At 36.7% G+C, this 26357-nt stretch overlaps 6 protein-coding genes across 8 annotated transcripts; 4 read left to right on the top strand and 2 right to left on the bottom strand.

Annotated features, from left to right (window-relative positions):
- Positions 1 to 5664: 5664 nt before the first annotated feature.
- Positions 5665 to 9192, top strand: LOC9305943 (gibberellin 3-beta-dioxygenase 3). Its single transcript, XM_002869826.2, has 3 exons — positions 5665 to 7706; positions 8030 to 8289; positions 8757 to 9192. The coding sequence occupies exons 1-3, from the start codon at positions 7150 to 7152 to the stop codon at positions 9080 to 9082; spliced, it is 1143 nt and encodes a 380-aa protein (XP_002869872.2). The 5' UTR covers positions 5665 to 7149; the 3' UTR covers positions 9083 to 9192.
- A 275-nt stretch (positions 9193 to 9467) lies between these two features.
- Positions 9468 to 12523, top strand: LOC9303903. The gene has a single exon (XM_021017600.1). It carries the CDS (start codon positions 9542 to 9544, stop codon positions 12428 to 12430), a length of 2889 nt encoding a protein of 962 aa, XP_020873259.1. The 5' UTR covers positions 9468 to 9541; the 3' UTR covers positions 12431 to 12523.
- A 38-nt stretch (positions 12524 to 12561) lies between these two features.
- Positions 12562 to 14437, bottom strand: LOC9305942 (pentatricopeptide repeat-containing protein At4g21705, mitochondrial). Its single transcript, XM_021017780.1, has 2 exons — positions 14159 to 14437; positions 12562 to 14081 (listed from the first exon to the last, which is right to left on the bottom strand). The coding sequence occupies exons 1-2, from the start codon at positions 14390 to 14392 to the stop codon at positions 12837 to 12839; spliced, it is 1479 nt and encodes a 492-aa protein (XP_020873439.1). The 5' UTR covers positions 14393 to 14437; the 3' UTR covers positions 12562 to 12836.
- A 93-nt stretch (positions 14438 to 14530) lies between these two features.
- On the top strand, positions 14531 to 16605 carry LOC9303902 (pentatricopeptide repeat-containing protein At2g20710, mitochondrial). Of its 2 annotated transcripts, none has more exons than XM_002869824.2 (2): positions 14531 to 14866; positions 15275 to 16605. In XM_002869824.2, exons 1-2 carry the CDS (start codon positions 14600 to 14602, stop codon positions 16448 to 16450), a joined length of 1443 nt encoding a protein of 480 aa, XP_002869870.1. In that variant the 5' UTR covers positions 14531 to 14599; the 3' UTR covers positions 16451 to 16605. The 2 variants fall into 2 exon arrangements, with proteins under 2 accessions (XP_002869870.1, XP_020873453.1); XM_021017794.1 differs by lacking the exon at positions 14531 to 14866 and adding an exon at positions 15086 to 15169.
- A 9-nt stretch (positions 16606 to 16614) lies between these two features.
- Positions 16615 to 23503, bottom strand: LOC9305941 (DNA-directed RNA polymerase II subunit 2). The gene is made up of 25 exons (XM_002867783.2): positions 23151 to 23503; positions 22064 to 22285; positions 21674 to 21964; positions 21367 to 21564; positions 21211 to 21275; positions 21021 to 21107; positions 20825 to 20945; positions 20687 to 20731; positions 20457 to 20594; positions 20255 to 20327; positions 20012 to 20088; positions 19826 to 19933; positions 19622 to 19738; positions 19374 to 19529; positions 19191 to 19295; positions 18982 to 19107; positions 18795 to 18872; positions 18603 to 18698; positions 18400 to 18515; positions 18255 to 18324; positions 18117 to 18170; positions 17882 to 18025; positions 17449 to 17748; positions 16954 to 17376; positions 16615 to 16855 (listed from the first exon to the last, which is right to left on the bottom strand). The coding sequence occupies exons 1-25, from the start codon at positions 23397 to 23399 to the stop codon at positions 16748 to 16750; spliced, it is 3567 nt and encodes a 1188-aa protein (XP_002867829.1). The 5' UTR covers positions 23400 to 23503; the 3' UTR covers positions 16615 to 16747.
- A 188-nt stretch (positions 23504 to 23691) lies between these two features.
- Positions 23692 to 25612, top strand: LOC9305940 (formin-like protein 10). Of its 2 annotated transcripts, none has more exons than XM_002869823.2 (5): positions 23692 to 23846; positions 24663 to 24716; positions 24919 to 25022; positions 25123 to 25161; positions 25255 to 25612. In XM_002869823.2, the coding sequence occupies exons 1-5, from the start codon at positions 23771 to 23773 to the stop codon at positions 25399 to 25401; spliced, it is 420 nt and encodes a 139-aa protein (XP_002869869.1). In that variant the 5' UTR covers positions 23692 to 23770; the 3' UTR covers positions 25402 to 25612. The 2 variants fall into 2 exon arrangements, with proteins under 2 accessions (XP_002869869.1, XP_020873802.1); XM_021018143.1 differs by having other exon boundaries at positions 23694 to 23846; positions 24867 to 25022.
- The last annotated feature ends 745 nt before the right edge of the window (positions 25613 to 26357 follow it).

Here is a 26357-nt window from a genome sequence, read left to right as displayed (position 1 = left end):
AGAACAGATTATTACAAGTTAGCAAGACGAATAAGTTGATCACATATACGATATCTTGTAAACAAACAAAACACGATATTAAGGAACACGTAATAATTATTTGGTTTAATTTCCGCCTGTTTTTGAGCAGGCAAATAAAAGAAAAAACTCAAAAGAAACACGCTAAAGGTTTCTCACGAAATTAACGTGGACCATAAGACAAAATGCCAACCACCAACTTATACATAACGACAAAAATATAATATATTATTTCGTGCAAAAAGACTAACAAGTGACGTTCTTTTTTAATTATATATATTTTGAGGTATGCTAATTAAGCAGCCAATTTGAGGATTCAAGTGGCAACTTGAAGGATGTTGTCGTCTGCAAGCTGTTCTCCAAAAATACGTTGAATATTTTTTAAATTCACCCAACCAAGAAGCTTTATGTCTTCCAACGAAAACGACGTTCAAAAATCAAATTTCTATAGACTAACCTTTTTTAGAAAAAAAAAGTAATCTTTAATTGACTAATGTTGTGCCTAAAAAGTTAAGCTAGTAATAGGCAAAGTTTTATTTTGTGTTAATATGGTTTCATTTTTAATGTAAACCTTTTTTTATATAAACACAAAAAAATAACATGCAAATTTGATTTTGAATAGTGTAATACAATCGACATTATTAGTCTAAACCAGTATACAATAATTCTGCTATTAATGTATACACTCTCAGAATAAATATCATCACATTGACATGGTACAACGTTAGTTTCCATGTATATAAATGTATATTGTATAGTTTTTTCTGGCGTCATATTTATATATTTGTTACCCACTACGATTTTGGTCGATCTTTAGAAGAAAAAATATCTTTTGTTAGTCATCGGCTACTACGTGGAAACTGCTAGAACGATAAGAACAAAAGTAGCAGCTTTGACTTTTGATTCCACAACTCAACCTTTGCTTGCATCTGCTGCAATTTGGAATTTCGGCTAACAACTTTTTAAAATAAGCAATTGATGTATGATTAGTTATTAAACCACGGGATTAAGACAAGCTCTTATGGTCAATATATTATAAGCGCTTCCAATTATCTATCCTGTTTTTATATATATCGCTTATCAACTTTATCGTACATAATATATAAACCCAATTTGCTTCAAGCTGTCAAGCAAACCAAGCAAGTTGCTTCTCAGTTACTTTATTTAACTTTCTTATTGAATATATGGAAATTTAATTTCCAATTTCCACATTGTTTGAATATTTTGTAGTTAGAGATGACTCTAGTGACATTAAGTGCTACTTAGAATATCCTTCCGATCTTAGGTAAGCCATGACTATATACATCACTTGAGGTATATGATAAGAATTTTAATAAGACCACTTGTTATGAAGAAGTTTTGTCTACTATTTATCAGTTAAAAATTATAATGCGCTAATCATATATATAGATTTGCGATACTTTACATATGATTATAGCGTAAGACTACAATAATATAACGACGTGCATGGTTTTGTAAGACAAAGTAACATAAAATGATGATTTTGTAAAACTAAACGACGTGGTTTAAAGAGCCTACATAATTGTTCTCGAAAATTTTTACACAGACTAATTTAAAGGAGTAAGTAATAATGTAATATCATGGGGCTGGGAAAGAGCTACAAGCTGTCATTTGGAATAATATACGAACCTTTTCTTTTTGATATACGAAAGCTTGCTCATGTGTTGTGGACATGCAGGTTCAATATAACTAACAGTCTAACATGAAGTCCTTTGTTCCCAGCAACAGAGCCGTTCTTAGGATTTTTAAGACCATAAGCGAAAAATATAGTGTCTAATATATAAAATTTTTAATAAGTAAATATAAACACAAAAGAAGATTAAAAAATGATCAACCAAAAAAGAACTCGGTAAGAGATATTAAATAATCCACGTAATGAAAAAATAAAAATAAAAAGGATTAACAATCTTGAAGTTGCCTTATTGAGACATTTGAGATCTCAAAAAAATAAATAAATTAGTCTAGGAAACTAATGTAAAAATAATGCTTTAACGATAAAGTAACCTCAAATTGACATAAGAAAAAGTTTAATACCCTAATATGTTATCTTTTTAATTTTAGCTTATAATTTGTTTCTGATTTTCCTTTTTTAAAGCATTTAAAATTACTATTACTATTAATACAAAAACTAAGAACCTTAATACTTTAATTCTAAAAAAAAAAAGGTCGTAAGCGAACGTTTCTAATTTGTCTACATAGGCACAGGCCTGCCCAGCAACTTGGAGATTAGATGAATGAAATATAAAATCAAATGATATCGGGGAGAGCTTATATCAAACAAGACGACGACGTTGTTGTGGTTATCAATCCTAATTGTAGCTACAAATTAAGAAATAACCACTTGCTCTATATTTAAACTAACACATAGATATATATGTTATCTTTTTGTAGTTTATAAAGTCAATAAATAATTATTGTTTTGTAAATTTTAAAATAAAAAGAAGAGATAAATGAAAAAAATGGCTGACGTCTCTACTTCATTAATTGTTGTTTTCATTCGGTGAATATATATATTTATGGCGGGTCGAAACTAAAGTCAAATTCTAAAATCTACAGAAAAAAAGAAAAACTAAGTTTTCTTTATAGAGTTATATTAGTAATTTTTTCAAACGATGCATTCTATGGAATTTGAATTCAGATAATAATAACACAACGACGATACTATTACAAACTAGATTTCATGATCAAAATTCATTTAAGTGTAAGACGAGTTTACTAAGTGTGACATATGTAAAGTGAATAATCTAAAATCGTCAGAGAATAATTAAAGGAAATAATAAATTATTTCATAAGTTAATTGGTTTAAAAGCTACAAGTTCTAAATTTCTATATCTACACTATATATATATGCTGTTGTCAGATCAAAATTTTTATAGAAAGATGAAAGTGGTGATTAAATTTTGAGCAACTAGGAGATTAGCTGGAATGAATATATATGTAAAATATCATATGGTTTTAGGGTAGGGGCAGAGGTTATGTTACACGAAATCAACGTCCTTGTGCTTATCATCAACATTACATGGGAGCTTATAATTGTCCACCTCATGCATCTTGATCCACGTAACTTAAAAACAATCACTTGCTCATTTTTTAAAGTTTAAACACACATATATGTATGATGTATCTAGTTTTCTTGTTTGATCTGTAGTTTCTGAAGTCATAACTTATAATTTATCACATTTAAAGGATAAGAAGAAGAGTTGACAAAAAAATGGATAAGAAGAAGAAGAAAAAATAAATGACAAAAAATGGCTGAGGTTAGAATTTTGACTTCAATGTTACTTTTGTTCGGTGAATGAATTTATTAGACTACATATCGAGGGAGACGATGACTTATATATATCTGATAACTTTCTAAATCGAGACACGACAAAAATGTCTATATATAACTCATATTATAAGCACAATGAAGTATCTAGACGATCATCTATCTTATCAAACTTTGGTTTGTTTTTTTATCTCGGCGTAAGCAATTTGCTATTTGTTTTATTAGTAATATCATTTCCCACTGTTTACATGAATCAATTTGTTTTATATTGTTTCAAACGTACATGTTGCTTTTGGAAAAATCAGGTACAAACATTATAAATAATGCTTTTGATTTTTTTTCAAACGCTATTTACAAAATGTAATTTATGTAATTGCAATTATGCAAACAGAAACGTTAAACCCAAATAAGACGTTCAATGGATCTGAAGAGATTGTAATCAAGTTGCGCATCTCTGAGCAAAACTTTGTTTTTTTTTTTTGGTAAAATGTAAAGTATTTATACCATTTTCGAAGTTTTGACAGAAATTACAAGGAATACAAGTAGCGAAAAATAACCAAAAATTACAGAATAAACAGACAATAACAAAAACAGCAAAAGAGGATAACGAAAACCCAAAACGGAAACGAGAGAAGAAACACCGATTCCGAAATGCTAAACGCGGAAATTTGCGTGATTTCCACAAGTCCAAGGAACCAAGGAGATGGAGTCCCATCCTAGTTGCCACGAGCAAACCTTTACAGAGACCAGTCGTCAAAGCCTCCGGATAAGGCGCCTATAGCTTCTCCGCAAACTAACGCAAAAACGCAAAGACAACAGCGGACTAAAACACAAACCCGACGGTTACAGGAGCAACAACGGGCAACCAAAGAAACCACCTCCGGTCACCATTCCTATCACAACAACAGGAACAAACTCCCACGAGTAAACGATGCCACGAAGACCAAAGCGCCGCCTCTATTCTTCCCCCGAAGACTCCACTTGGACATGACACCCACCTTCAAAACTGTTACACGAAAAGAAAACACCAACATCGAACCACCGGGACTGAGATAAGGGAACCTGACGAGGCGCTACAAACAAGCAGCGACGGAAGACGAAACTGACACCAACGTCCTCCCACAAGATAGAAAAGACTCGCCATAAACCGAAGAAACTCCTCCACGGCGAGCCTAACCGCCACGCAAACAACCAAAAGCAAACAATTGCAAAGCAAACTGAAGCCGAGGAAGCCTCCACTTGTGCCGCAGATCCGAAATCCTCATTCTTAGAGACCGAAAGCTGGAGAAAACCAATGAAAGAGAGACCGAGAACAACAAGGAACAGAAGCTCCGTGACTAAGCCAAGGAACCTGACCAACAACAAACCTGAAAAGGGAGAAAGGCGAAGAGAGACCGGCTAGCTACACCGGAAACCAGAGACGCCACGAGCAAAACTTTGTTGTATAGGTTCTCCTCTATTTCTAGCTCTGAAACACCTCCTGAGCCAATTGCTCGAACACTTTGTAATGATTTCTTAAATTCAATATAATTTCGACGAAAAAAAAAAAAAGACGTTCAATATGAGTTGAATAAAAATTTTCTTTCTTTTTTTAGTTTCTCAACGCTCCTCCATATTTTGCGGTCTCATTCTAACTTGAGTGTCGAATTGTTTTTGAAAAATCAAATCTCGTTTTGTCTTCCTGGAAACTATCATAACCACATTATTGTGTTAGGATCGGAGTATTTTTGAGATTCGGATCCTCAATCATACAAGAAATTGAGTTAAGTTTGTTCTTTAATAGTCGAGCCCCCCCATACATATGCAGATATACTCACTAAAAATGTAGAAACGATGACGTTTTCTATCTGATCACCGATGGTTGCGAAAAGCATAAATTTCAAATACTTGTTTCATCTTAAAGAAAATCATATACTATTGAAATTATAATAAGTGACCTTAACCGTTTTTATTATAAGCCCATTAATTTGAGGCCCATATACAAAAAAGTAAGATTTCAAATAATTGTTTCATCTTAAAGAAAATCAAATACACTGAATAAGACATAAATTAAACGATCTAATAAAGACGGATTCTGAGATATCAATTCTCCAACACCTAAACCGTTTTTATTATAAGCCCAGTAATTGTAGGCCCATGCACACACAAAAAAAAGAAAAAATAATTATCTTTTTCAGTGAACCAAGTTTTATTGCTTTTTTTGTTACGTTGTTTTTCGTACTAAAATACTAATGTTGCTGACGAAAAAAATAATAAAAATACTAATGTTGCTTTGATACAACTGAAAAAAGAAAAAAAAACTCGCAAGGATTGAATAAAACAAAAGGTTTTCAGATCATGAATCCAAACACGACTACACAAGCATCTTTTTAACTAAAAGAAAGACGTTTTAAAACCAAAAAAAAAAACAAAACAGGATGGCTAGAGCCTAGACCAGCGAATCCCGTATCGACAACATCTAGTCCGTGCCCTGCCTAGAGCAATCATGTCATATACTAAAATCTTGATAGACCTGTCAAATTAAATTGCTTTTTCGAACAAATACTAAACCTTGTTAGACCTGTTTTTGTTTTTTCTTAACGCTGTCATAAAGATGGAAATTATGGTACATGCATGGCGCAGATGGAAATAGACGAAAATACGACAAAAAAGAGCATTAAGAGAAGAGGACAAAAGAAAGGCACACGTGTATGTTAGAGTTGTGTATGGTTGAATGGTAAAGAAACCACCTGAGCTGTTTAGACAAGACTCATGGAGAGAACAACTTTTAATGCTCTTTTATTATTCATTGAACACCTTCTTAAAACCAAAGAATTATGGACAACTTCTTTCTCAATAAGTATATTTTCATGGCATTTCAAAAGTCAACTACGCATGCATGATGCACCTAAACAATGCTAACATAGCTTCTCTAATAAATGTGTTTGTGAATTGCGATAAAAAAAATCCACTAGCTATTACTTAGTTTTAGAAATTTGATGTTAGTTTTTTTCAAGTAAATCAATTGTGAAACTGTCCGATGATTGGTTTTGGGACAACTGATGTATAACGCAATTCCATCTAGACATTATTTGTGGCCAATTTCATGAAAATGATCAGGAAATTTTCGAAGAATTTGGGATCTTTAGTTACGTTGCTAGCTAACCATAAGGAAGCGCTAACACGAGGGTTGCAAAAGCTTTTTCTATGTCTTTTGGGTTTTGGTATGATGGTAGGTATCTAATCCCTCTGACGAAAAAAAATATATACATCGATCAATGACTTTGAAAATGATGTGTGCGTAATATGTTATTGACTTATTGTTAAGTTTTGACTATCAAAGCATATCTAAAACAATTAACATCACTTTAGAAATGAAATCCAAAACGAATCTTAAGAAAACAAATATGTGATATCCTTGTAAAAAAGCTACTCTTATAAGTAACGTTTTGACCCAAAAAAAAAGTAACGTTTTGACCAATAAAATAAGTAACGTTTTGACATTTTGCATATAAAGTAAGAAACTAACTAAATATACTAAAGATGCCCCTCGAAAACATGTGATTCAAAATAGAGTTAACAACTTGTGAAAAGATTAAACTAAATTTAATAAATGATACTTACCTTAAAACAGAACAAAATCTTCTAAGACAACATTTATATTGAGATAGGAGAAATACAGTTTAGCAACAACAACAAAATTTCATCTAAAAGATCCATACACATTTAATGCCTGCTGATATGTACTTTCCCCAAACGACAAATATCTTTTTTTTTCTTTTTAGCATCTTAATCATATTTATGATACAAAGATAAAGAAAAAGAACAAAATCAAATAGCAGCTTTTCTCCACATAAATCCACATGTGTATATATAGTGCTAAAGCTACACTGTTTCTCTCCATCAAAACTCTCGAAAGAAAGAAAGAAAACAATAGTAAATCCTATAATTATATAATCATGAGCTCCGTCTCACAGCTATTCAAGAACAACCCCGTGAACCGTGACCGGATCATCCCACTAGATTTCACCAACACCAAAACCCTACCCGACTCTCACGTTTGGTCCAAACCCGAACCCGAAACCACGACCCGACCCATTCCCGTCATCAGCTTGTCTAACCCGGAACATGGGCTACTCCGACAAGCCTGTGAGGAATGGGGTGTGTTTCATATCACAGACCATGGGGTCTCACACTCGTTACTCCATAACGTTGAGTGCCAAATGAAGAGGCTTTTCTCTTTACCCATGCATCGTAAGATCCTAGCCGTCCGATCTCCCGACGAGTCCACTGGTTACGGTGTGGTTCGGATCTCCATGTTCTATGATAAGCTCATGTGGTCTGAAGGATTCTCCGTCATGGGTTCCTCTCTTCGACGTCACGCTACACTATTATGGCCGGACGATCACGCCGAGTTCTGGTAATATCAAAGATTTATGATATTTAATTAATGATTTAATGTTGTCTCCAAATATAAACGATAATATTATCATTGCCCTTAAATAATGCTCATTAATTCCCTATAAATTTATTTGGAAGAAACTAAACATGACTCTTTTTGTGCATTTTAGGTGAATATGTAAAAAGGAAGACCATATATATGCTCTATGCCTCTATATATAATTTGAACATCGTCTTACCCAATCTAAATTCTATATAATATGAAATAAATGAATAAAAATATGATACCTAATATAATATAACTAAAAAATAAAAAATAAAACTTTTTTTTGGCAAATGCAGCAATGTGATGGAAGAGTATCAGAAGGCAATGGATGATTTGAGTCATAGACTAATAAGCATGTTGATGGGCTCGTTAAGGCTAACACGTGAAGATTTGGGATGGCTTGTACCGGACAAAACTGGTTCAGGAACCGACTCCATCCAATCCTTTCTGCAGTTGAACTCCTACCCGGTTTGCCCTGACCCTCATCTAGCCATGGGCTTAGCCCCTCACACCGACTCCTCCCTACTCACCATTCTCTACCAAGGCAATATTCCAGGTTAGAGATATTATTAGGATATATACCATTTCTTCAATCCTTTATCATTTTTTTTTTCGATTAATCAATAGTTTTTCAACAACCACACATTAATACTTATAAAGAGTTCCTAAATTGGTTGCCAGTCTGAAGGAATAAAGTTTAGAACGAAAATTAAGTAAATCTAGATCTAGAACTGGTACAGTGGTACTAAACTAGTTACCTTTCAATTAAATGAACAAGAAATAAAGGAAAGCAAAAAATTACTGATGTATATTAAATTTAAAATTTACAAATGACACACATATTTTTCGTGATATATTAAAAAAATATTAGGTAATTGATAAACGATATAATTAACTAACATAAAAACTCTAGAGCTGAATAGGTCGTGGATATCACATAAATTATGTTTTTTTTTTTTTTTTTTTTTTGCTAAAAGGTTAAGTTTTATACATAAATTATGTTGCATGCATTGCATTGGTCAGGTCTAGAGATTGAAAGTCCACAAGAAGAAGGGTCGAGATGGATTGGAGTAGAGCCAATAGAAGGTAGTCTCGTTGTTATAATGGGAGATTTATCTCATATCATATCTAATGGACAGTTCAGAAGCACGATGCACCGTGCGGTGGTGAACAAGACGCACCACCGTGTCTCAGCCGCTTATTTCGCCGGCCCACCCAAGAACCTTCAAATTGGACCATTGACCAGCGACAAGAACCATCCTCCTATTTACCGTCGTTTGATATGGGAAGAGTACCTTGCAGCCAAAGCAACACACTTTAACAAAGCCTTGAATTTGTTCCGTTGCTGAAATAAAATTTTAATTAACGTCTAGCTATTTTGGTTATTGTTAAAATTTGCGTCGTTGCAGTTATAAGTGTATTTTTGGTTTCCTAGTTTATGTCAAATTTCTGCATTAAATGTTGAAGCGTTTTATTTTTGGTTCAATTAGAGTTTGTTGTTTTTGGTTTGATTTTTCTTTTAACGAAATCGAATAATCGAATATTTAAATCTTTTAATTTACACATGGAAAATTTTTAATTTTTTATACATAATCAAATTTATATGGTAATTTTGATTCATTAATGTTTTTAAATGATTTGACAAAAAAGGTTTAAATTTATAACTATACAGTTACTTCCTGACCAAAAAAAAAAAACTAATTGAAAAAAGTTATGTTAGCTTTGACCTTTGAAGCAAGCGGATCTAGAAATCGCGGAAAGAGGGGAAGAAACAGAGCATGTAAAAGTTCTTCACTTGCTCCGTAACAATGGCGACTTTTTGGCCGCCTTCTTCATCTTCAAACTACCCTTCAATACTCCTTTATTTACAATCATACCCTTCTCTCTTCTTCCTCCTCTTTCTGATCACCTCTGCAACTTCACTCACCGTTGCTTCCTTAGTGAATCCTCACTCCTTCATATCCCCACGTATCCCTTACTCCGATCACTGCAACCACATAGTTCCGGAGTCTCCGATCGACCCATCTCCCTCCGCTGTATTCAGCCGCGCGTCGCTTGCTTTCGATGTCAGCTTCTTCTCCGGCGGCGACTCTTTCTTCAGTCGGTATCAATCACAGAATGGTGATGTTAAATCAGCTAGATTCAGACCCATGTCAATCCGCAAAACGTTGGGTGATGGGAAGATTTACAAGGTTGAAGCCAAATTGACTTTACAAATCTCAAAAACCTCAGCTTTTTCTTCTTATTACGGCGGCGATTTTGGCCAGAAAAAGCTTCAGGTAACGCAGATCGACGGACGTAGCTCTTGGGGAGGAGCAAGTTTCGATTTTTCTGGGTTTTGGTCGGAATCTACAGGACAAGTTTGTATGGTTGGATCAACTCAAGTTTTATCTGTGGAAGGTACTGATTTGAAGTCCTTTGATGCTCGTGTTGTGCTTAACTATTCCAATGAGTCTAATATCTATGGAAGTTTGGTTAAGGGAGTGTTAGAGAGCGTGAATAGCCAGAGTGATTTTAAAACGATTTCGATTCTTGGTGCAAGAAATACTCCTTTGAACTATGAGTACAAGTTGTTAGAGCAATCGAAATCGGATTGCGGGGTAAACAGTGGAGAGAGTTTGTCGTTAGAGAATGTTTTGGGAGGAATGTGTAAGGTTTTTGAAGGTAAAAGTAATGTGTTTGGTTTGATGTATAGAACTGATTGTGGGATTAACCATAGTTGTAGTCCTTTTGTAAGTGATGTAGAGTACACACCGGGTTTTATGTCGCTGTTATCGTTTCTTTGTGATGGGGAGAGGATGCGAATGCTTTTGTCATTTAGTAACATAAGCAGTTATAGTAGGTTGTTTCCGTTTGATCCGAGAGCCAGTTTGGTTGCAGAAGGAACTTGGGATGTAGAGAGGAATAGGTTCTGTGGTGTTGCGTGTAGGATCTTGAATTTCTCGGAATCTTTGAGTAATGCTGTGGTTGATGATTGTTCCCTGAGGTTAAGTTTGAGATTTCCTGCTATCTTGTCGATTAAAAGCTTGGCTCCGGTAGTTGGGGAGCTTTGGAGTATCAAAAAAGAGAGTGATCCAAGCAATTTCAGAAGAATCGAGTTCTCGAGCTTAAACGATCCATTGTGGCGTTTCCCGAGTCTGAGATATGAGTATACAGAAAGCGAGAGAGTGGGTAAGTTATGCGAGGCTGGCAAGCGTCGCCCCAAAAGCAAAGGAAATCATTACCCTGATGCTCAAACTTCAGACATGAGATTTGTCATGTCAGTAAAATATTCTGGAGAAGGTAATGTGTTAAGATCTGCCCGTGCAAGCCCTTACTTTGTGGGAGATCGATTGTATCGCGATCTTTTGGTTCGTGGGCAAGGGGTTGGGCTAACTGGAATCCCTATGAATGTCAACAGTGTCACCAAAAGCTTCACAAATATCACTTACAGAATCCGTTTTTTGAATCCGCATTCTGAATCTCGTGGAGATATCTATGCTGAGGGAACATATGATAGGGATACAGGTGAGCTGTGTATGGTAGGATGTCAATCTGTTAGGCTAAAGAGCACAGTGGAGATGCGAAACAAGACTTTGGATTGCAGTCTTGCAATCAAGATCAAGTTTTCTCCAATTGATTCGAGAAGCGATGACCGTTTAAAGGGAACCATCGAAAGCGCACGAGAAAAGACAGATCCGCTTTATGTTGGACGTATGGAGGTTTTGTCGAGGTCAATCTATGTTCATCAAGCCAAAGAATCTGTTTGGAGAATGGATATGGAGGTTGCTATGGTTTTAATATCCAATACTCTCTCATGTATCTTCTTGGGGATGCAACTCTACCATATGAAGAAACACCAAGAAGCCCTTCCATTTATCTCCATTGCAATGCTGATACTTCTCACATTAGGTCACATAATTCCTCTTCTGTTAAACTTTGAAGAACTCTTTAAAAGCAGCCAAAACCAGCAAAGCTTGTTCTTTGAGAACGACAGATGGCTTGAAGCCAAGGAAATTGTGGTGCGGATAGTGACGCTGATAGCTTTCTTACTCGAGTGCCGTCTTCTCCAACTAGCTTGGACTGCTAGAAAAACCGAAGACCATCATCACCGTGAAGAGGTGTGGAATGCAGAAAAGAAGGTTTCTTATGTGTGTTTACCTCTCTACATCACTGGTGGATTGATTGCTTGGTTAGTGAACCATAATAGAACTCCTAAAAGAATAGTATTCATAAGGAAACCGCACGCACGAAATCTCTTGTACCGTCCAGTGAACCTGAAACGCTCATTTCAACGTCCTCCTCTGTGGAAAGATCTGAAATCTTATGGAGGTTTGATGCTTGACGCATTCCTCCTTCCTCAAATACTCTTCAACGGATTCAGCAACTCAGACTTAAAGCCTCTTGCTGCTTCGTTTTACGGTGGAAACAGCTTCGTTCGATTGCTTCCTCATGCTTATGATCTGTACAGAAGTCGCAGCTACGGGAAGAGTCTTGATTGGTCATTCATTTATGCAAACCACAAAATGGATTATTACTCTACGGCATGGGATATTATTATCCTCTGCATCGGTTTCCTCTTCGTGTTTCTGATTTTCTTGCAGCAGACATTCGGTGGTCGTTGTTTCATCCCAAAGAGATTCCGAGAAAATGTGGGATATGAGAAAGTTGTAGAGCTTCAACAAGCTGGTGAGCAACACAATACCAATGATTCTTGACCATATATACTGATACAGTTTTTTGTTGTCATACAATTCAATATCTTGTCTTTTCAACTTTTTTAGGCTGTAATCTCTACAGTTTTTGTGGGAGACAATTTGAGGCGAGTGAATAGAAACTTCAATAAAAATGGAACCAAATTGCCAAAGCTCTAACTTTACCTTCTGCTGATTCAATATGAGAGTACACTGCATTTGAAAAAGAACAGAGAATTCTCTTGTAGATTATTCTATAGATGCTATGAAAACAGAGTCTAGAGAATGCTCTTAACAATAGAGATTCTGGTACTTGTGGTATCAAATATTATTGTTGAAGCAAGACTCATCCCTTGAGAAATCACATTCATAAATCCTTTTCTCAGAAGACATCTTTGGTATCATCACATCAAGGAAGAAGAAGAAACTTTTAGCATGGACTTCTTGTGCTGAGAATCACTGTGGTTTCTTCATCGGTTTCAATTTGGTCATCTTTCATCCGCTTCAACAGAGTATCAATGTTACTTCCCCCTTCTCTTATATCAGCCTTGACTAGAGCATGATACATCTGTTTGTTTACACCGATACAATTCCTAAGAGATGCAACGAAGCTTTCTACTTCTTTCAAACTTCCTTCACCCCCTAGCCAACTCAAAACACTTGTAACCAGCTTCAATCCAGGTCTCCATTTTCTGTTCTCCACTTCTATACCTAAGGCAGTTTTCATACACTTGAAAGCATTACCTAAAGCACCTTTTTCCGCATAAGCAGTAGCCACAAGCCCCCAAGATTCTGGTGTTGTAGTTTTCCCTCTCCTTGCTAGATCCTCAAGCATAGCTTCTGCCTTCTCCTCCATACTTTTTCCAGTATACCCACGAATCACAGTGTTAGGCACTCGAAAATCGTAACAGTTTCCCGATGATTCCCACTCTGTAAGTACTACCTCAGCTTCTTTTAGACCATCAATCTTCATAAGCGACTGCAACACAGTAAGATAGTCCTGATTTATTCGCCTTTTACAAGCTTCTTTCTCCAATTCCCATAACCTTAATACCTCTATCTTATTCCCTAACCTAGCATAAAGCGTAATGAGATGATTGTAACCTTCACCATCTTTCTTCTCCAATCTATACTCCGACATTTTCAGAAGCTCAACCGCTCTATCACAATCACCACCATCGATATAAAACTTCGCAGCAACCGCATAAGTATTCCAATCCATAGTAAAATCCGGCCGTCTCTCCATATCACGCAAGATCCCACCAATCCTCTCAAGATCAGACATAGCACCAAAAGCATTAATACAAATCCTAAAACTATAATTATCCGGAGCAACATTCTCTTCCTTCATCTCATCCAAAACACCGGGAACTTTCTCGTGCTGACCGATATTCGTGTAAAGACACATAATATTATTGTAAGTAAGAGACGAAGAAACAAAACCCATCTCCTTCATCTTCTGAAAATGTAACAGAGACTTCTCAACGTTCTGTTGTCTAACGTAACAATTCAAAAGCGCTCCATAAGTCTTCTCGTTTTTGTATTGTTCCTTAAGGTTTTCGAAATACTCTTCTGCAGTAACGAATCCATAAACTCTACCAATAAGATCAAGATGAACCGCGTGTTCTGTCGGAGAGAACACACATACACCAGTCTCATTCATCCATTTCGATACCTGAATTGAAAAACCCCTAAAGTTCAGATTTTTCTGGTAAAGAGAGAAAGACACTTGATTTGTATAAAATCACTTACCTCGAGAGCATGGAGGAACCGTTTGCGTCTACGAAGATCATGAACGATGCGAATAAGTTCAGCAACAGAGACTTTTTTACCGCATTGAACCCAGTTTTGGAGTTCTGGGTAAACACTTGATTTTGGGTCTCCTAAAGGACTGATTTTGGAGTAGAGTGTCGTTTTTTTAACTCTGTTAGTATAGTAGTATCTGCTCGCAATCAAAGTCGCCGGAAATCGCTTTAGTACATTCATCGATTCCGGTGAAGAAGATGGTGAAAGATTGAGACTTTAACAAAATGAAAAATACAAAAAAAGGTTGAAGTTTTTGATAATTGCAAATCAATCCCGAACCTTTAATTAGTATTTAATTTACACCTGAATCTTTGTATTGAACATTTTAACTCTCAAAAGTCAAAACCCTTGTAGTCTTCTTCTTCTTCTCCGTCTAGTGCATACTTGATGTGGTTCTTCTCAGTCTGCAACAAACTCAACAATGGAGTCAATGTCCTGTTTTCTCTACAAAGGAGAACGCTTTCTCGTGGATATGGATCTTCTATGGGAAGATTTGGTCTTTACAAAAGGATCTCGCCATTGGGAGACCCTAAGATTTCAATTGTTCCGGTTCTTGACGAATGGCGTGGAGAAGGAAACTACACAAGCAAAGAAGAGCTTCGTGGAATGATTAAAGAGTTGATCAAGTACAAGAGATTTGTTCATGCTCTTGAGGTTTTTTTCTTTTCTCATTTCTTCATCTCTCAATTACCATTTTTTCCTTGGAAAATTTTATAGAGGCATAACTCGGAAACTCTGTGACACATCTAATGTGTTGTTGTGATCCAAAAAGTCACTTTCTTTGAGTTTGTTTTGCTTACTACTGAAGAATGTTATATAGTCCTTGATCAGGAGTCAATGAGGAATGTTCTTTAGTCTCTATTGGTTTTTTTGATTCAGCTTATCTCTCTCAGGAATGTTTCATTAGGCTCTAGTGGATTTTGATTCAGCTTATTGGTGTGTGTTATGAAATTGAAGGTTGTCTAGGCATTTTAAAGCTGACTTTAAATGCAATGACTGATCTTTTATCTTAATGTTTAGCCCTTTTTGTCTGATTTCTTGTGTTTGTTAAATGTCTGTTAGGTATCGCGGTGGATGTCTGATAGAATGTTTTTTCCTCTCTCGCTGACTGATTTTGGTACACGTATAAACTTGATATCAAGAGTCTGTGGACTTGGAGAAGCAGAGGTTTTCTTTGAAAACATTCCCAAAGATATGAAAGGTATTGCTGTTTTCTCTAGTCTTCTTAGCTGCTATGCACGTGAAAAGTCTGCAGAGAAAGCTGCGAAGCTTGTGGAAGCCATGAAGGAAGCAGGTGTTTCCATGGACACACGTTGTTACAATCTTATGATGAATATGTACTATCAGATGAATGTGCATGGAAAACTAGATGATTTGATGCTTGAGATGGAACAGAATGGAGTCTCTTTTGACCAGTTTACTCTTAGTATTCGTCTCAGCGCATATGCCGCAGCTTCTAATATTGAAGGAATAGAGAAAACCATAGAAAAGATATCATCAATGTCTGAAACAGCTATTGACTGGACCATTTATAGCGCTGCAGCCAATGCATTCCTCAAGGTTGAGCTCATCGATGAGGCAACAATGATGCTTAAGAAGTGTGAGGAATTTGTGAATGAAGATAGCGGAAATGAAGCATTTCACACTCTCCTGAAACTGTATGGAGAAACTGGAAGAAAGGAAGACCTTTCCCGAGTCTGGCTCCGTTTTAAAGAAGAGAGAAAAGTTTTCAACAGTGGATACAAGATAATGATAAGCTCGGCTTTGAAATTCGGCGACATTGAATTAGTGGAGAAGGTTTTTAACCAGTGGGAATCCGAGAAGCTATCTTATGATTTCCGGATTCCTAATCTGTTGATCAATTTCTACTGCGAAAAGGATCTTACCGAGAAAGCCGAGCTACTCTTAAAGAAAGCAGAAGGAAACAGAGTGAGTCCACCTATGGATGCGTATATTTGCTTAGCAAATATTTATCTTGAGGGTGATGAAATTTCCAAGGCAACAGAAGCCATTGAGCGTGCAGTTTCAACGCAGATAGAGACCGAACAGAGACTTGAGGCGCAGAGAGAATTGTTGAATTCATGCTTAGCGTGTTTAAGAGGGAATGGTGATGGTAGAGAGAGGTTTGGTGAAGTCATGGATTCGTTGACAAGTGAGAATCTCTTCTCTATTGCAGCACTTGAAAGACTTTCTCATCATCTTTCACAAGTTAGAGAAAATAACATTCTTTCTTGTTGAAGTCATTATGTTTAGGTCAGTTTAAGACCGAGCAGAGAATTTACCCTCACCTTTTTGCTCAGATTCACCACCAAATTCATAGTGTGTAACTTTTACTCCACCAAACTGTCATAGGTTAATTTTTGTTGATGCCAACATGAGAATAATTACTAAAAGTCATATAGTTAAGGAGCCGGAAAATTTACTACAGAATTCATTTGAAACATTACACAATTTTGTAAATTTAGTTTTGTTACAAAGCTCTGACCAAAAGAGAACGAAGGTTTAAGTTTCTACAAAATCAGAGCACAAAGCTCCTCACTGTCTGCCTTTAGCCGATTTCAGGTGTTTGGTAAGCATCCTTGGCGCAATAGCCATTGACATAAGCTCTTGAAAGAGCAATTTGCATGCATATGGAATGTATACCTGGGAAGATTTAGATGAAATGCCATCAGACAAATGAGCATGAAAGAAAGAAAGAAGAATACGAACCACTTACACAACAGTTTGTGTTGGAAACTTACCTGAACAATATCTGTTTTGTTCTTGCAACCTCTGCATTCAAAAGAATTCTTCTTCAGATTTGCAATGGCGATGAGCCCACAGACTTCACACACATGTACCCTATACGCATCACTCTGATCAAACAGCCTCTCTTTCAAAAAGTGTGCAGCACCATGAGCAATCATGCAATCGCGTTCCATTTCTCCAAAACGGAGACCACCATCACGGGATCGCCCTTCAGCTGGTTGTCTTGTTAAGATTTGCACAGGACCTCGTCCACGGGAGTGAATCTTGTCATCAACCATATGCTTCAATCTCTGGTAATACGTTGGCCCAAGGAATATCATAGCAGTGAGTGGTCTGCCCGTGTGACCATTGTACATTCTCTCAAATCCACGCATTTGGTACCCACACTTATGAAGAGCTTTGCTTATATTATCCACCTAAAGACACAACATTGGTCAAACTTATAATAAGCCAATGCTAACCAAGCAGCTAAGGAAATTGCAAGTTACCGTGACATCTGTAAAAGGAGTCGCATCTCCTTCTTTTCCCATGTGAGCTGCCACTTTTCCCATGATGCACTCAATTAGCTGTCCAATTGTCATTCGAGACGGAATAGCATGTGGATTCACAATAATGTCCGGAGTGACGCCTTCAATCGTCCATGGCATGTCCTCCTGCGTGTAGGTCATCCCAACAGTTCCCTTCTGACCATGTCTACTACTAAATTTGTCTCCAATTTGAGGAATCCGAACAGATCTGACCCTCACTTTCACAAACCTCAAACCATCTGCATTTGTAGTCAATAACACCTACAGGAAGTTCAGAAGTTATAAGAAAAGAACTTTCAGAATCCCAGGTTTACGTTAAACAAGATTCGATCAGTTTAATAGTTCAATCCTGAAGCTTTCTAAACTCTTAACTGCAAGAAAAAAACAAAGTTACCTGATCCACCATTCCAGTTTCACTATGTCGCAAGCTTATACTATGGTCGCGTCTAGTGTATCGTGATGACTGTCCTTGAGCCTCATCTTGAGATATTGGAGTGGTTTTCCCAATGATAACATCTTCACCTGAAACTCTAGTACCCTATACCAGAAAGAAAAGATTGTATGATATGCTTTCTAACACTAATCATATCAGATATAAGCATTTAAGGAACAATAAGTTATATACTTACAGGAGGTGCAAGACCATCATCATCCAGTTTATCATAAGAACCATGTCGCATACCCTGCAGCAGAAACCCAAATGTTAAACTCCACTTACAAAATGCACTACTGAAGTATGAACCATACCAGTCAAGTTATTTTCTTACCATTGTGCTTCCTCTGTCTGGGCGCCCAAAGTCTTCTTTGACAAGAGTCCCCATTTTTTTCTCCTCATCTCTGTCAGCAAACGTGATTGCAGCATAAATAAATGGAAAGAGCGAAAGCAAATGTCCACAAGTATAGCATACTCACCTGTAAGACCGAAAGAACAAGGATCGAAAGAAACCACGATCTATTGAAGACTGATTCATGATGACAGAATCTTCTTGATTATATCCAGAATAGCAAGAAATGGCAACAATAGCATTCTGCACAAGAAGAAAAAAACAACATTTGATAGATTTGATAGACGAGTAAAGCTGAATTCTGAAAGACTTCTAGCAAAAATAACTCACAATTCCTGCTGGAAGTTGCCTAAAGTGAAGATGCTCCATAGCTCTTGTAGTAACCAGAGGCTTTTGCGGGTAATAGAGAACATAGGCTAAGGTATCCTGGTTGACAGAACAATAATAATATTATCATTGAAGCATGTAGTGATGTAACAAGAGATGACAGGAGAGACCACAAATTAAGAGCCTAGAACATACCATGCGAAATTGGTAGTTGGTGACATAAATTCCCATTGCTTGCTTCCCCATGGCAGATTGATATGTATTACGAGGTGACTAATACATCAAAACGTAAAAGGGCAGAACAAGTAAAGAGTTAGTTAGCATGAAACTGAATTACATAATGAAAGTGCTTCTGACAGAAAAGTCATTACGAGAGAGATACCTGATTATGGTCAGGAAATGGTATGATTGAAGCACAGACCCCCAATATCAGAGATGGGTGAATCTCACAATGTGTGTAGTTTTCAGTATAAGCCTCCTCTGGGCGGAGTCTAGCTTGAACCAGATCCTACAACAAACTTAGGAGTGAGATTACAGCAGAAATTAGTGCAACCAGAACTCATTTAATCACATCTTCATTCCATTACTCACACTGATAGTCATGGAAATCATGGTCGTTTCCTCTTCCTCTGTGTCTATGTATTCTATAAAGCCCTTAGCAACCAGATGATGCCAACCATCTTCTTCCGCACTTTCCTGGATTATGAAAACAAATATTGATACAATGGACTTCTAACAAAAGGTACTTTGGTAACAGGTAAATTAGAATTTTACCCTTTGTTGCAGAGCATAAATATCTCTCTTCTTTATTAAGAGCCTCTGATTATCTACAATAAACAGCGGACGGCTACAACGGCCATAATCAGTGTATATTCGGAGCTCTTTAAGACGTATATCTCTAACTACGCCAACTTCAGTGTTGACATCAACCTGCAAGAGGAAAAAGTAATATGTCACTTCTACTAAAAATTGTAATTTATTCACTAATATATTGGGAAACGTGAAAGAAACTGCTTGCTTACCCTTCGTCTCAAACGTCTCAACGTTTTCACCAACATGTCAGGATCTCTATGAACTCCAACCCACATTCCATTGACAAAGATTTTTGTGGCTTGGGGTATAACAGATGGAGATATTTCCTGTATTCAAGTTAAGACCTTCAGAAAACCACAAGAACTGAAGAGGCAGAAATTGGGTAAGAAATTGAAAGTTGAAATGCTACAGACCTCAAAATTCTCAGTACCCCATTCTTCCAAAAATTCCAATATAGGATAAGCAGCGGACCCAACTGTTATGTAGACCATGAGAGCCAAGTTTTTCACTAGACCACAAGCCTGGCACAGTAAAGCCACAATGAGCAGTGGAACTATAAAATCCGAAACACCCTTATTCTATAAATGTTACAAATATACCTGTCCTTCAGGTGTTTCAGCAGGGCACATCATTCCCCACTGTGAGTTGTGCAGTTGTCTTGGCTTTGCCAATTTTCCTGGCATAACAGACTCAATTAAGATTCAGTTGTGATAAACAAAAGTACAAGCCAATCTAACTGGCAAGGATGTGGATAATAAAGAGCACCATGACTAAAATACGCCAACTGTACGAACAGATACACTGAGAAAAAATAGAAGTGCAGGAAAAGTATGAGGCTTTACCTTCACGTCCTATTGGAGAATTGAGACGCCTCAGATGTGACAAAGTCGAAGCATACGTCAACCGATTAAGAACCTGTTGTTAGTTAAGACTTTAGAGCCATATAAATCATGCAAAAAACCATAATAAACCAAAACAGTAAACCTGATAACATAAAAGAACTATTTGAGCTCAATAACAGAATAAACCTTGAAAAATCCTAACCTGAGAAACTCCAGCTCTTGTGCCAGCAGCGTTTGCCTGGCCCCAGTTCCCAGTAGCAAGAGAATATTTCAGGCCAGAGGTAATTGTTTTAGCCTTGATGGCAAATTGAAGATTGACTTCTTTGCCATTGTCAACGCACTGTCAAAACAAGATGAGCCAGACTTACAAAGACAGAATAACAACTTATATAACTAAAGTCTGGCTCGAGAAAGAGTAACTATGTAAGAGACCTTTTGAACATAAGATCTCACATCCCTTGTTAACTTTCGGAAAAGCTACATGTAAAGAAGATGTTAGGTCAGTAAGAGAGAAAAAAAACTGATAACCAAAAATCCCCAGTAATGTATAATTGTGTGCCGGTAAGAGACCATTCTAAACAGCCCTCCAAGTAATGGACCAGCAAGATCCAGCCTTTTGTTACCATAATGATCCCTATCATCTTCTGGCCTTCGGCCCAGTGCACAAAGCAGCAGCCGGTGTATGATATACCTAAGGATTATAGCATAATATGAGCAAAACGGAAACATGTTAAATCTAAAAAATACAAGTGAGCTAAGTACCTACCCAAAATAATAAGCTTTCTTCGTCTCGCAATATTCCCCAATTCCTACATGAGGAAGCATTTCTTTCTGAAGGATATCTTTCGCATACCTGCAATGATAATATTGCAATCGCAAACCTCCAGTGTGAACATCTCAATAGTTGACATCTTAGATCATAATGCCCAACTTAATTGGTTTAGATTATCACATACTTTATCCTTTTCTCTTTGGTTACACCAACAGTTGCACCACGTTTTCCAATATAGTCAAGTGCAACCTGAAGTAATATGAAAGTTATCAAGTGATTGCAAGATCAATTCCTCAAGCATAATAAAATGTAATTAACCAAGTGAAAGGATAGTGGATACCAGCTGATTTTGAATAACGAAAGCTTCTTCCAAGGAAGGCCTGAGCAACTCCATCATCTGGGTATCGGCAAAATCATAGCAGATGTGTTCCAATATGTCCTTATCGGCAACAAATCCCAGTGCACGAAATACTATGATAATAGGAATTTCTGTTCTGATGTATGGAAGAGTACATCGAATATACTGTCCAGATGAACCCTGCATCCATTTGCAACATAGAATGTAATTTATTTACCATTTTCTAGAATTTAAAGAATAAATTTTGAGGAAGGAAATAGTAGAGGTAAGACTATTAGCTTTCTCTTACCCCTTTTGCACTAGCACGAGCAAGCATACGCACAAACATTGTGCTTGGAGGCCTATTTTGGTTTTCAGCCATAGAACGGACTTCACCAACATAAGCATACTTATTTGGCTGTCTCTTCTTGAACACATAAACATGATTCGTACTCATCTTCTCCTGAGCAATAAGAACCTTTTCACTGCCATTAATAATGAAGTATCCACCCTGATCATAAGGACATTCTCCAAGCTCTGTCAGGTCTTTCTCCGAGTTCTGAAACAAGGTACAGTAACTAGACCGGAGCATGATGGGAACCTAGCAAAAAATCAAACAAGAAAACATTTCTACTATCAGAACTGTATAATAGATGGATGCACCTAAATAAATTTTAGGTAATGAACTGAGTGCGGGCACCTTTCCAATGAAAACTTTAGTAAAATCCTGGGTCTCTGTAACTTCTTCACCATCATGCCCTTTTTTTATAACTCTCTTAGTAACATCGACATACAAAGGAGCAGAATATGTGAGGTTTCTCAACCTCGCAGCCTTAGGGAACAGGGTGGCAGTCTCTCCATCAGACTCTGTCATCATAGGTTTACTCAGATAAATCTGTCCAAAGCTAATCTTGTAGATTGTCTGCAGGAAAACAGCTATATCAGACATACAGAAAAACAGATACCAAAACAGATATATCTCAGTTCCCACAAAGCCAAAAAAGATTTGAGCTTCAACCGATAATAAAAACCACTCAAAGGACACCTTGAAAAAGCGAAGAGCTCAAGCACTAAATGGAAAGATAATCTCGGGAAATTAATGAGATTAGCTACTTGACAAAGGCAGACCCTAATTGCAACAAAATTGTTCAAGCTAAAATAGATCGTCTCTAGGTAAATAGTCATACCAGAGGTACAGAAAACTAGATACCAGACACATTTTTCAAGTGCCAAAACTGATTTGAGCTCTAACCAATATTCAAAACCACTGAAAATACACCTAAAAAAAGCAAAGAGCTCAAGCATCGAATAAAAAGATAATCATGGGAAATCAATGAGATAAGCTACTCAGAGAAGGGCTAACATAGACTGTCTACAGGAAAACAGACCAGAGGGACAGTAAAAGAGATACAAAACTCATTTTTCTAGTGCCAAAACTGATTTGAGTTTCAACCAATATTCCAAATCACTGTAAATCCTCCTTAAAAAGAGAAGAGCTCAAGCATTAATACAAAGATAATCTCGGGACATTCATGAGATCAGCTAAAACTGATTTGAGCTTCAACCAATAGCCAGAATCATTTTTTGACTATTGAAAATCATATAGCTCAAGCCTTGATTGAATAACAAGACAGTTTCGGGACATCAATGAGATTCGCTACTCGAAAGGCAAACCCTAATTGCACACCCAAACGGTAGAAGCTCAAATCGAAACACTTAAAAACCGCCACAAACACGATAAACCCGCACATAATTTCGAATTCCCATAGAAACCCTAGAAAAACAACCTCCGCAAAATCGGACTGATGGCCAGGATTGTGCTGAGATTCAGGTCGGATCTCTATATCAGCAGACTCATCAACGATTTCTTGCATAGTATTCTGAATAAACTCATCAAACGAATCGAGCTGCTGACGAACGAGACCTTTCTCTTCGAAATAAGCAGATATAACAGCCCACGCGTCCTCCTGGGTAATTTCCTCATCATCATCGTCTTCTACATATTGAGGTTCAGGTTCGTATTCGTTGTACTCCATTTTTTCTCACTCACTTAAGATCGGAGCAGAGCAAAACACTACTCGAGCTCTCTAAAGAACAAAGAGAGAGACGCAAAGAATGAGACGGCTCGTGAGTTTGTGAGTTTATAAAAGGCCTGAGAGAGAGAAGTCGGCTTAAATTATGGAAATAACCGGTTTAATCTAATAACCGATTTGATTTAATAACCGGTTTCATTTAATTGGGATAGAAAACGAATCGGTTTGCTTGTTAGAGCGCTTGGATTGTTAAATGACGGAAATACCCTTACTATATAAAGAAAAGTCTCCGGCTACATTTTTGTGGCGTCAGCGATATTTTCGGAAGAAGAGAGACGGAGAGTGAAGGCGGAGAGAGAGAGAGAGAGGCGGAGATGATACCGCAGCAATGGACGCCGCCGTGTGGGAGCAAATGCACGCATAAGTACTCAGCTTTTACGCAGCTTCCATGTATGTTATCTCTCGGTTCTTAATTTATGTGAATTTGGATTCGTTTGGCTCAGTCAGTTTCATGTTCTTGGTTCGTTGTTTTTTGATGTTTTAGTTCTCAATGATGATAAGAATCTCTTGTTGGAGCTGATAGATTGGGTTTTGATTTGGATTGTTGATTGATTTCTTGATTCAGAAGTCCCCATTAGTCTTCTGACGGTTTCTTTTTTGTTTGGAATTGAAATTGGGATCTGTAAATTGAATTGTTGATTGATTTCTTGATTCATAAACCCTAATTAGTTGTTGGCGCATTCTTCTTTAATACGAATTTACTGAACATTTTGGTAAAGAAGCACTTTCTTTGGTTAGATTTGTTTAGAGACAACTCGTAGTTGTAGTTGCAAGTATCTAAGAACACTTTCTTGCTTCTTGATTGAATAATGTAACGTAAATAATATGGAACTCCTACTGATTATAAGGAGGATTATGCAGAGTTGTAGGAGAAAGAGGAAGATAGTAGAAAGTTGTAGTTTAAGAACATAGAGAAATTTAAAGGGAAGACTCAAGTAACGTTACCAAAGATGCTTCTGCATCGATATTGCTTCTGTGAACTATAGACATGGATCTTTGGTTTGGCTGGTGAAAGGGCGTGGTTTGGTTGTTTCCGATGAAAGATTTTCATTCTCTGGTCTCTCAATTTCAATCATGGTCTCAAAAGCTAGCTGAATTTATGTTTATCCATCATGTTGTTGTAATAACATTCTTTCCATAGCAATCCGGGTTTTTTCAACTTTAGCATCAGTTCAGGCACTAATGATAATTCCTGAATCTGTGCAGGGAGAGTGTTCTGCAAAAAGGGATGTGATGCCGATAGTGACTCATGGGAAGATTGTAAGCATTTCTTTGTAATTCTTTGTAATCAGTGACGAAACTGTTAATGAATCGAGGAGCAGTTAGATATGTCCTCACTGTGGAACATTAGAGAAACCAAACTTGTCTCCTACATTACATATGTTCATGAAGATATCTTCTGCTTTTCAGGTTTAAGTTTCCAAGTTAATGAATTGGTGTAATAGTAGTGTACTCTCTATAGGTGTAGGAGACTGCAGTGAAATATGCTACAAAGATCCTGTGCTAAAAGACAGACCATGGACTGCAGTTATAGATCGTTCTCCTGGAGATGCCAAATACTCTGAGGTATTCACACTCTTCTTAATCTAAACCTTTTTCTTCAATAAAGAGTAATAGACTGAACCGTATCTAATTGTTATACATATTACTCTGTTTTAAAATTCAGGAATGCTTTCACGCATGTGTAGCAGGCTGTGGTTACAAGGTTTGTTTCCTTGTGCTTCAACCTTAATTTGATGTGTTTGTCAAATACGCTTCTTCTTTGAAACGCTTAGTGGCTATTTGTGTCACAATGCAGTTTGATGTTGAAGCTGAGATAGTCAATAAGGTGAAACCAAAGAGACCTCCACCACCACCGCCAAAGCCACAACCACCACCACCACCACCACAGTCTCAAAAACCAAAGCAGCCTCCTACTGAGGATGTTCCTGCAACTTCCGCTTGACATTTCACATCCCCCATCAAAGGCTAACACTTTAAACTCCTCAATTTTTGGTATCTAGGGAGTATTAATGTTCAGAGTAGCCAACTGGTCCATAATCCATTTTCTTGATAGTTTTGTAATGGAGTTTGGAGAGTATATTAGTGGGACTCGTCCCGTGGATTGACCCTTTTTGGTCCCTAAGGCATATTAATGAACTTAGAACATCACCAAACAGCTCAAGTTCCTAAATCCTAATAGTAACTCCTACATCACCACTTAACCAGTTAAACTATAAACCCTTAACCAAACTTCTCTACATTAAAAAAAAAAATCGTATTCTTTAAAATTAATGTAGTTTTGTGGTTTTCTAAAAATACTTTTTCTGTTTCTTTATATGTAGAACTAGATTTTAACCCGCGGTACACCGCGAGGCTATATTTTCTTAAAAAAATCAAAATGTAATTTGTATGATAGATTATTTTGATTGTTAATTTTAGGATTTCACCCGTGGTATACTATCTTTTATAAATATCAACCCAAACCCGTCCCATCATATTACCCGTCCCGTGAAATTAAATATCATTTAGTTATTTTTCTTTTTAATAATACTTTTATTTAAAAGCTATATAATTCAAGTCAATTTAAAAATTTCTTTTAAATGGTTCCCATAAGATATATATACATATATATTAAAGGGAAATTGTTAAAAATACCCTTTTTGGTGTGCCCTTTTTCAAAAATGCCCCTTTTAGATGTCCATTTTCAAAAATGCCCCTTTTTAAATCTGAAATTTTTATAAAGTTTTATTAAGTTTATAAGGTACTTATGGATTGTAACTACTACTTGAAGACTCGATCCAAGTATTTATAAGGTTTTATAAGGTGTTTTTAAAGGTTTTACAAGTTATTTTAAAGGATTTTTAATGTTTTTCAAAGGTTTTACAAGATATTTTAAAGGTATTTAAAATGCATTTATAA

Source organism: Arabidopsis lyrata (assembly GCF_000004255.2).
Source record: "Arabidopsis lyrata subsp. lyrata unplaced genomic scaffold ARALYscaffold_7, whole genome shotgun sequence".
NCBI classification, from domain to species: Eukaryota; Viridiplantae; Streptophyta; class Magnoliopsida; order Brassicales; family Brassicaceae; genus Arabidopsis; species Arabidopsis lyrata.
This window is presented reverse-complemented; position numbering and strand designations above follow the sequence as displayed.

What these genes read in the sequence shown, in the direction of transcription:
- LOC9305943 (XM_002869826.2), top strand. Translation starts at nt 7,150, where the DNA reads ATGTGTATATATAGTGCTAAAGCTACACTGTTTCTCTCCATCAAAACT. An exon ending in GACGATCACGCCGAGTTCTG is followed by an intron (nt 7,707 to 8,029) that starts GTAATATCAAAG and finishes TGGCAAATGCAG; the next exon opens with CAATGTGATGGAAGAGTATC. An exon ending in CTACCAAGGCAATATTCCAG is followed by an intron (nt 8,290 to 8,756) that starts GTTAGAGATATT and finishes TGCATTGGTCAG; the next exon opens with GTCTAGAGATTGAAAGTCCA.
- LOC9303903 (XM_021017600.1), top strand. Translation starts at nt 9,542, where the DNA reads ATGGCGACTTTTTGGCCGCCTTCTTCATCTTCAAACTACCCTTCAATA.
- LOC9305942 (XM_021017780.1), bottom strand. Translation starts at nt 14,392, where the DNA reads ATGAATGTACTAAAGCGATTTCCGGCGACTTTGATTGCGAGCAGATAC. An exon ending in GGTTCCTCCATGCTCTCGAG is followed by an intron (nt 14,082 to 14,158) that starts GTAAGTGATTTT and finishes TTTTCAATTCAG; the next exon opens with GTATCGAAATGGATGAATGA.
- LOC9303902 (XM_002869824.2), top strand. Translation starts at nt 14,600, where the DNA reads ATGTGGTTCTTCTCAGTCTGCAACAAACTCAACAATGGAGTCAATGTC. An exon ending in GATTTGTTCATGCTCTTGAG is followed by an intron (nt 14,867 to 15,274) that starts GTTTTTTTCTTT and finishes AATGTCTGTTAG; the next exon opens with GTATCGCGGTGGATGTCTGA.
- LOC9305941 (XM_002867783.2), bottom strand. Translation starts at nt 23,399, where the DNA reads ATGGAGTACAACGAATACGAACCTGAACCTCAATATGTAGAAGACGAT. An exon ending in TGAGACGTTTGAGACGAAGG is followed by an intron (nt 19,530 to 19,621) that starts GTAAGCAAGCAG and finishes TTCCTCTTGCAG; the next exon opens with GTTGATGTCAACACTGAAGT. An exon ending in TGATTTCCATGACTATCAGT is followed by an intron (nt 19,108 to 19,190) that starts GTGAGTAATGGA and finishes AGTTTGTTGTAG; the next exon opens with GATCTGGTTCAAGCTAGACT.
- LOC9305940 (XM_002869823.2), top strand. Translation starts at nt 23,771, where the DNA reads ATGATACCGCAGCAATGGACGCCGCCGTGTGGGAGCAAATGCACGCAT. An exon ending in TAGTGACTCATGGGAAGATT is followed by an intron (nt 24,717 to 24,918) that starts GTAAGCATTTCT and finishes TACTCTCTATAG; the next exon opens with GTGTAGGAGACTGCAGTGAA. An exon ending in GAGATGCCAAATACTCTGAG is followed by an intron (nt 25,023 to 25,122) that starts GTATTCACACTC and finishes TTTAAAATTCAG; the next exon opens with GAATGCTTTCACGCATGTGT.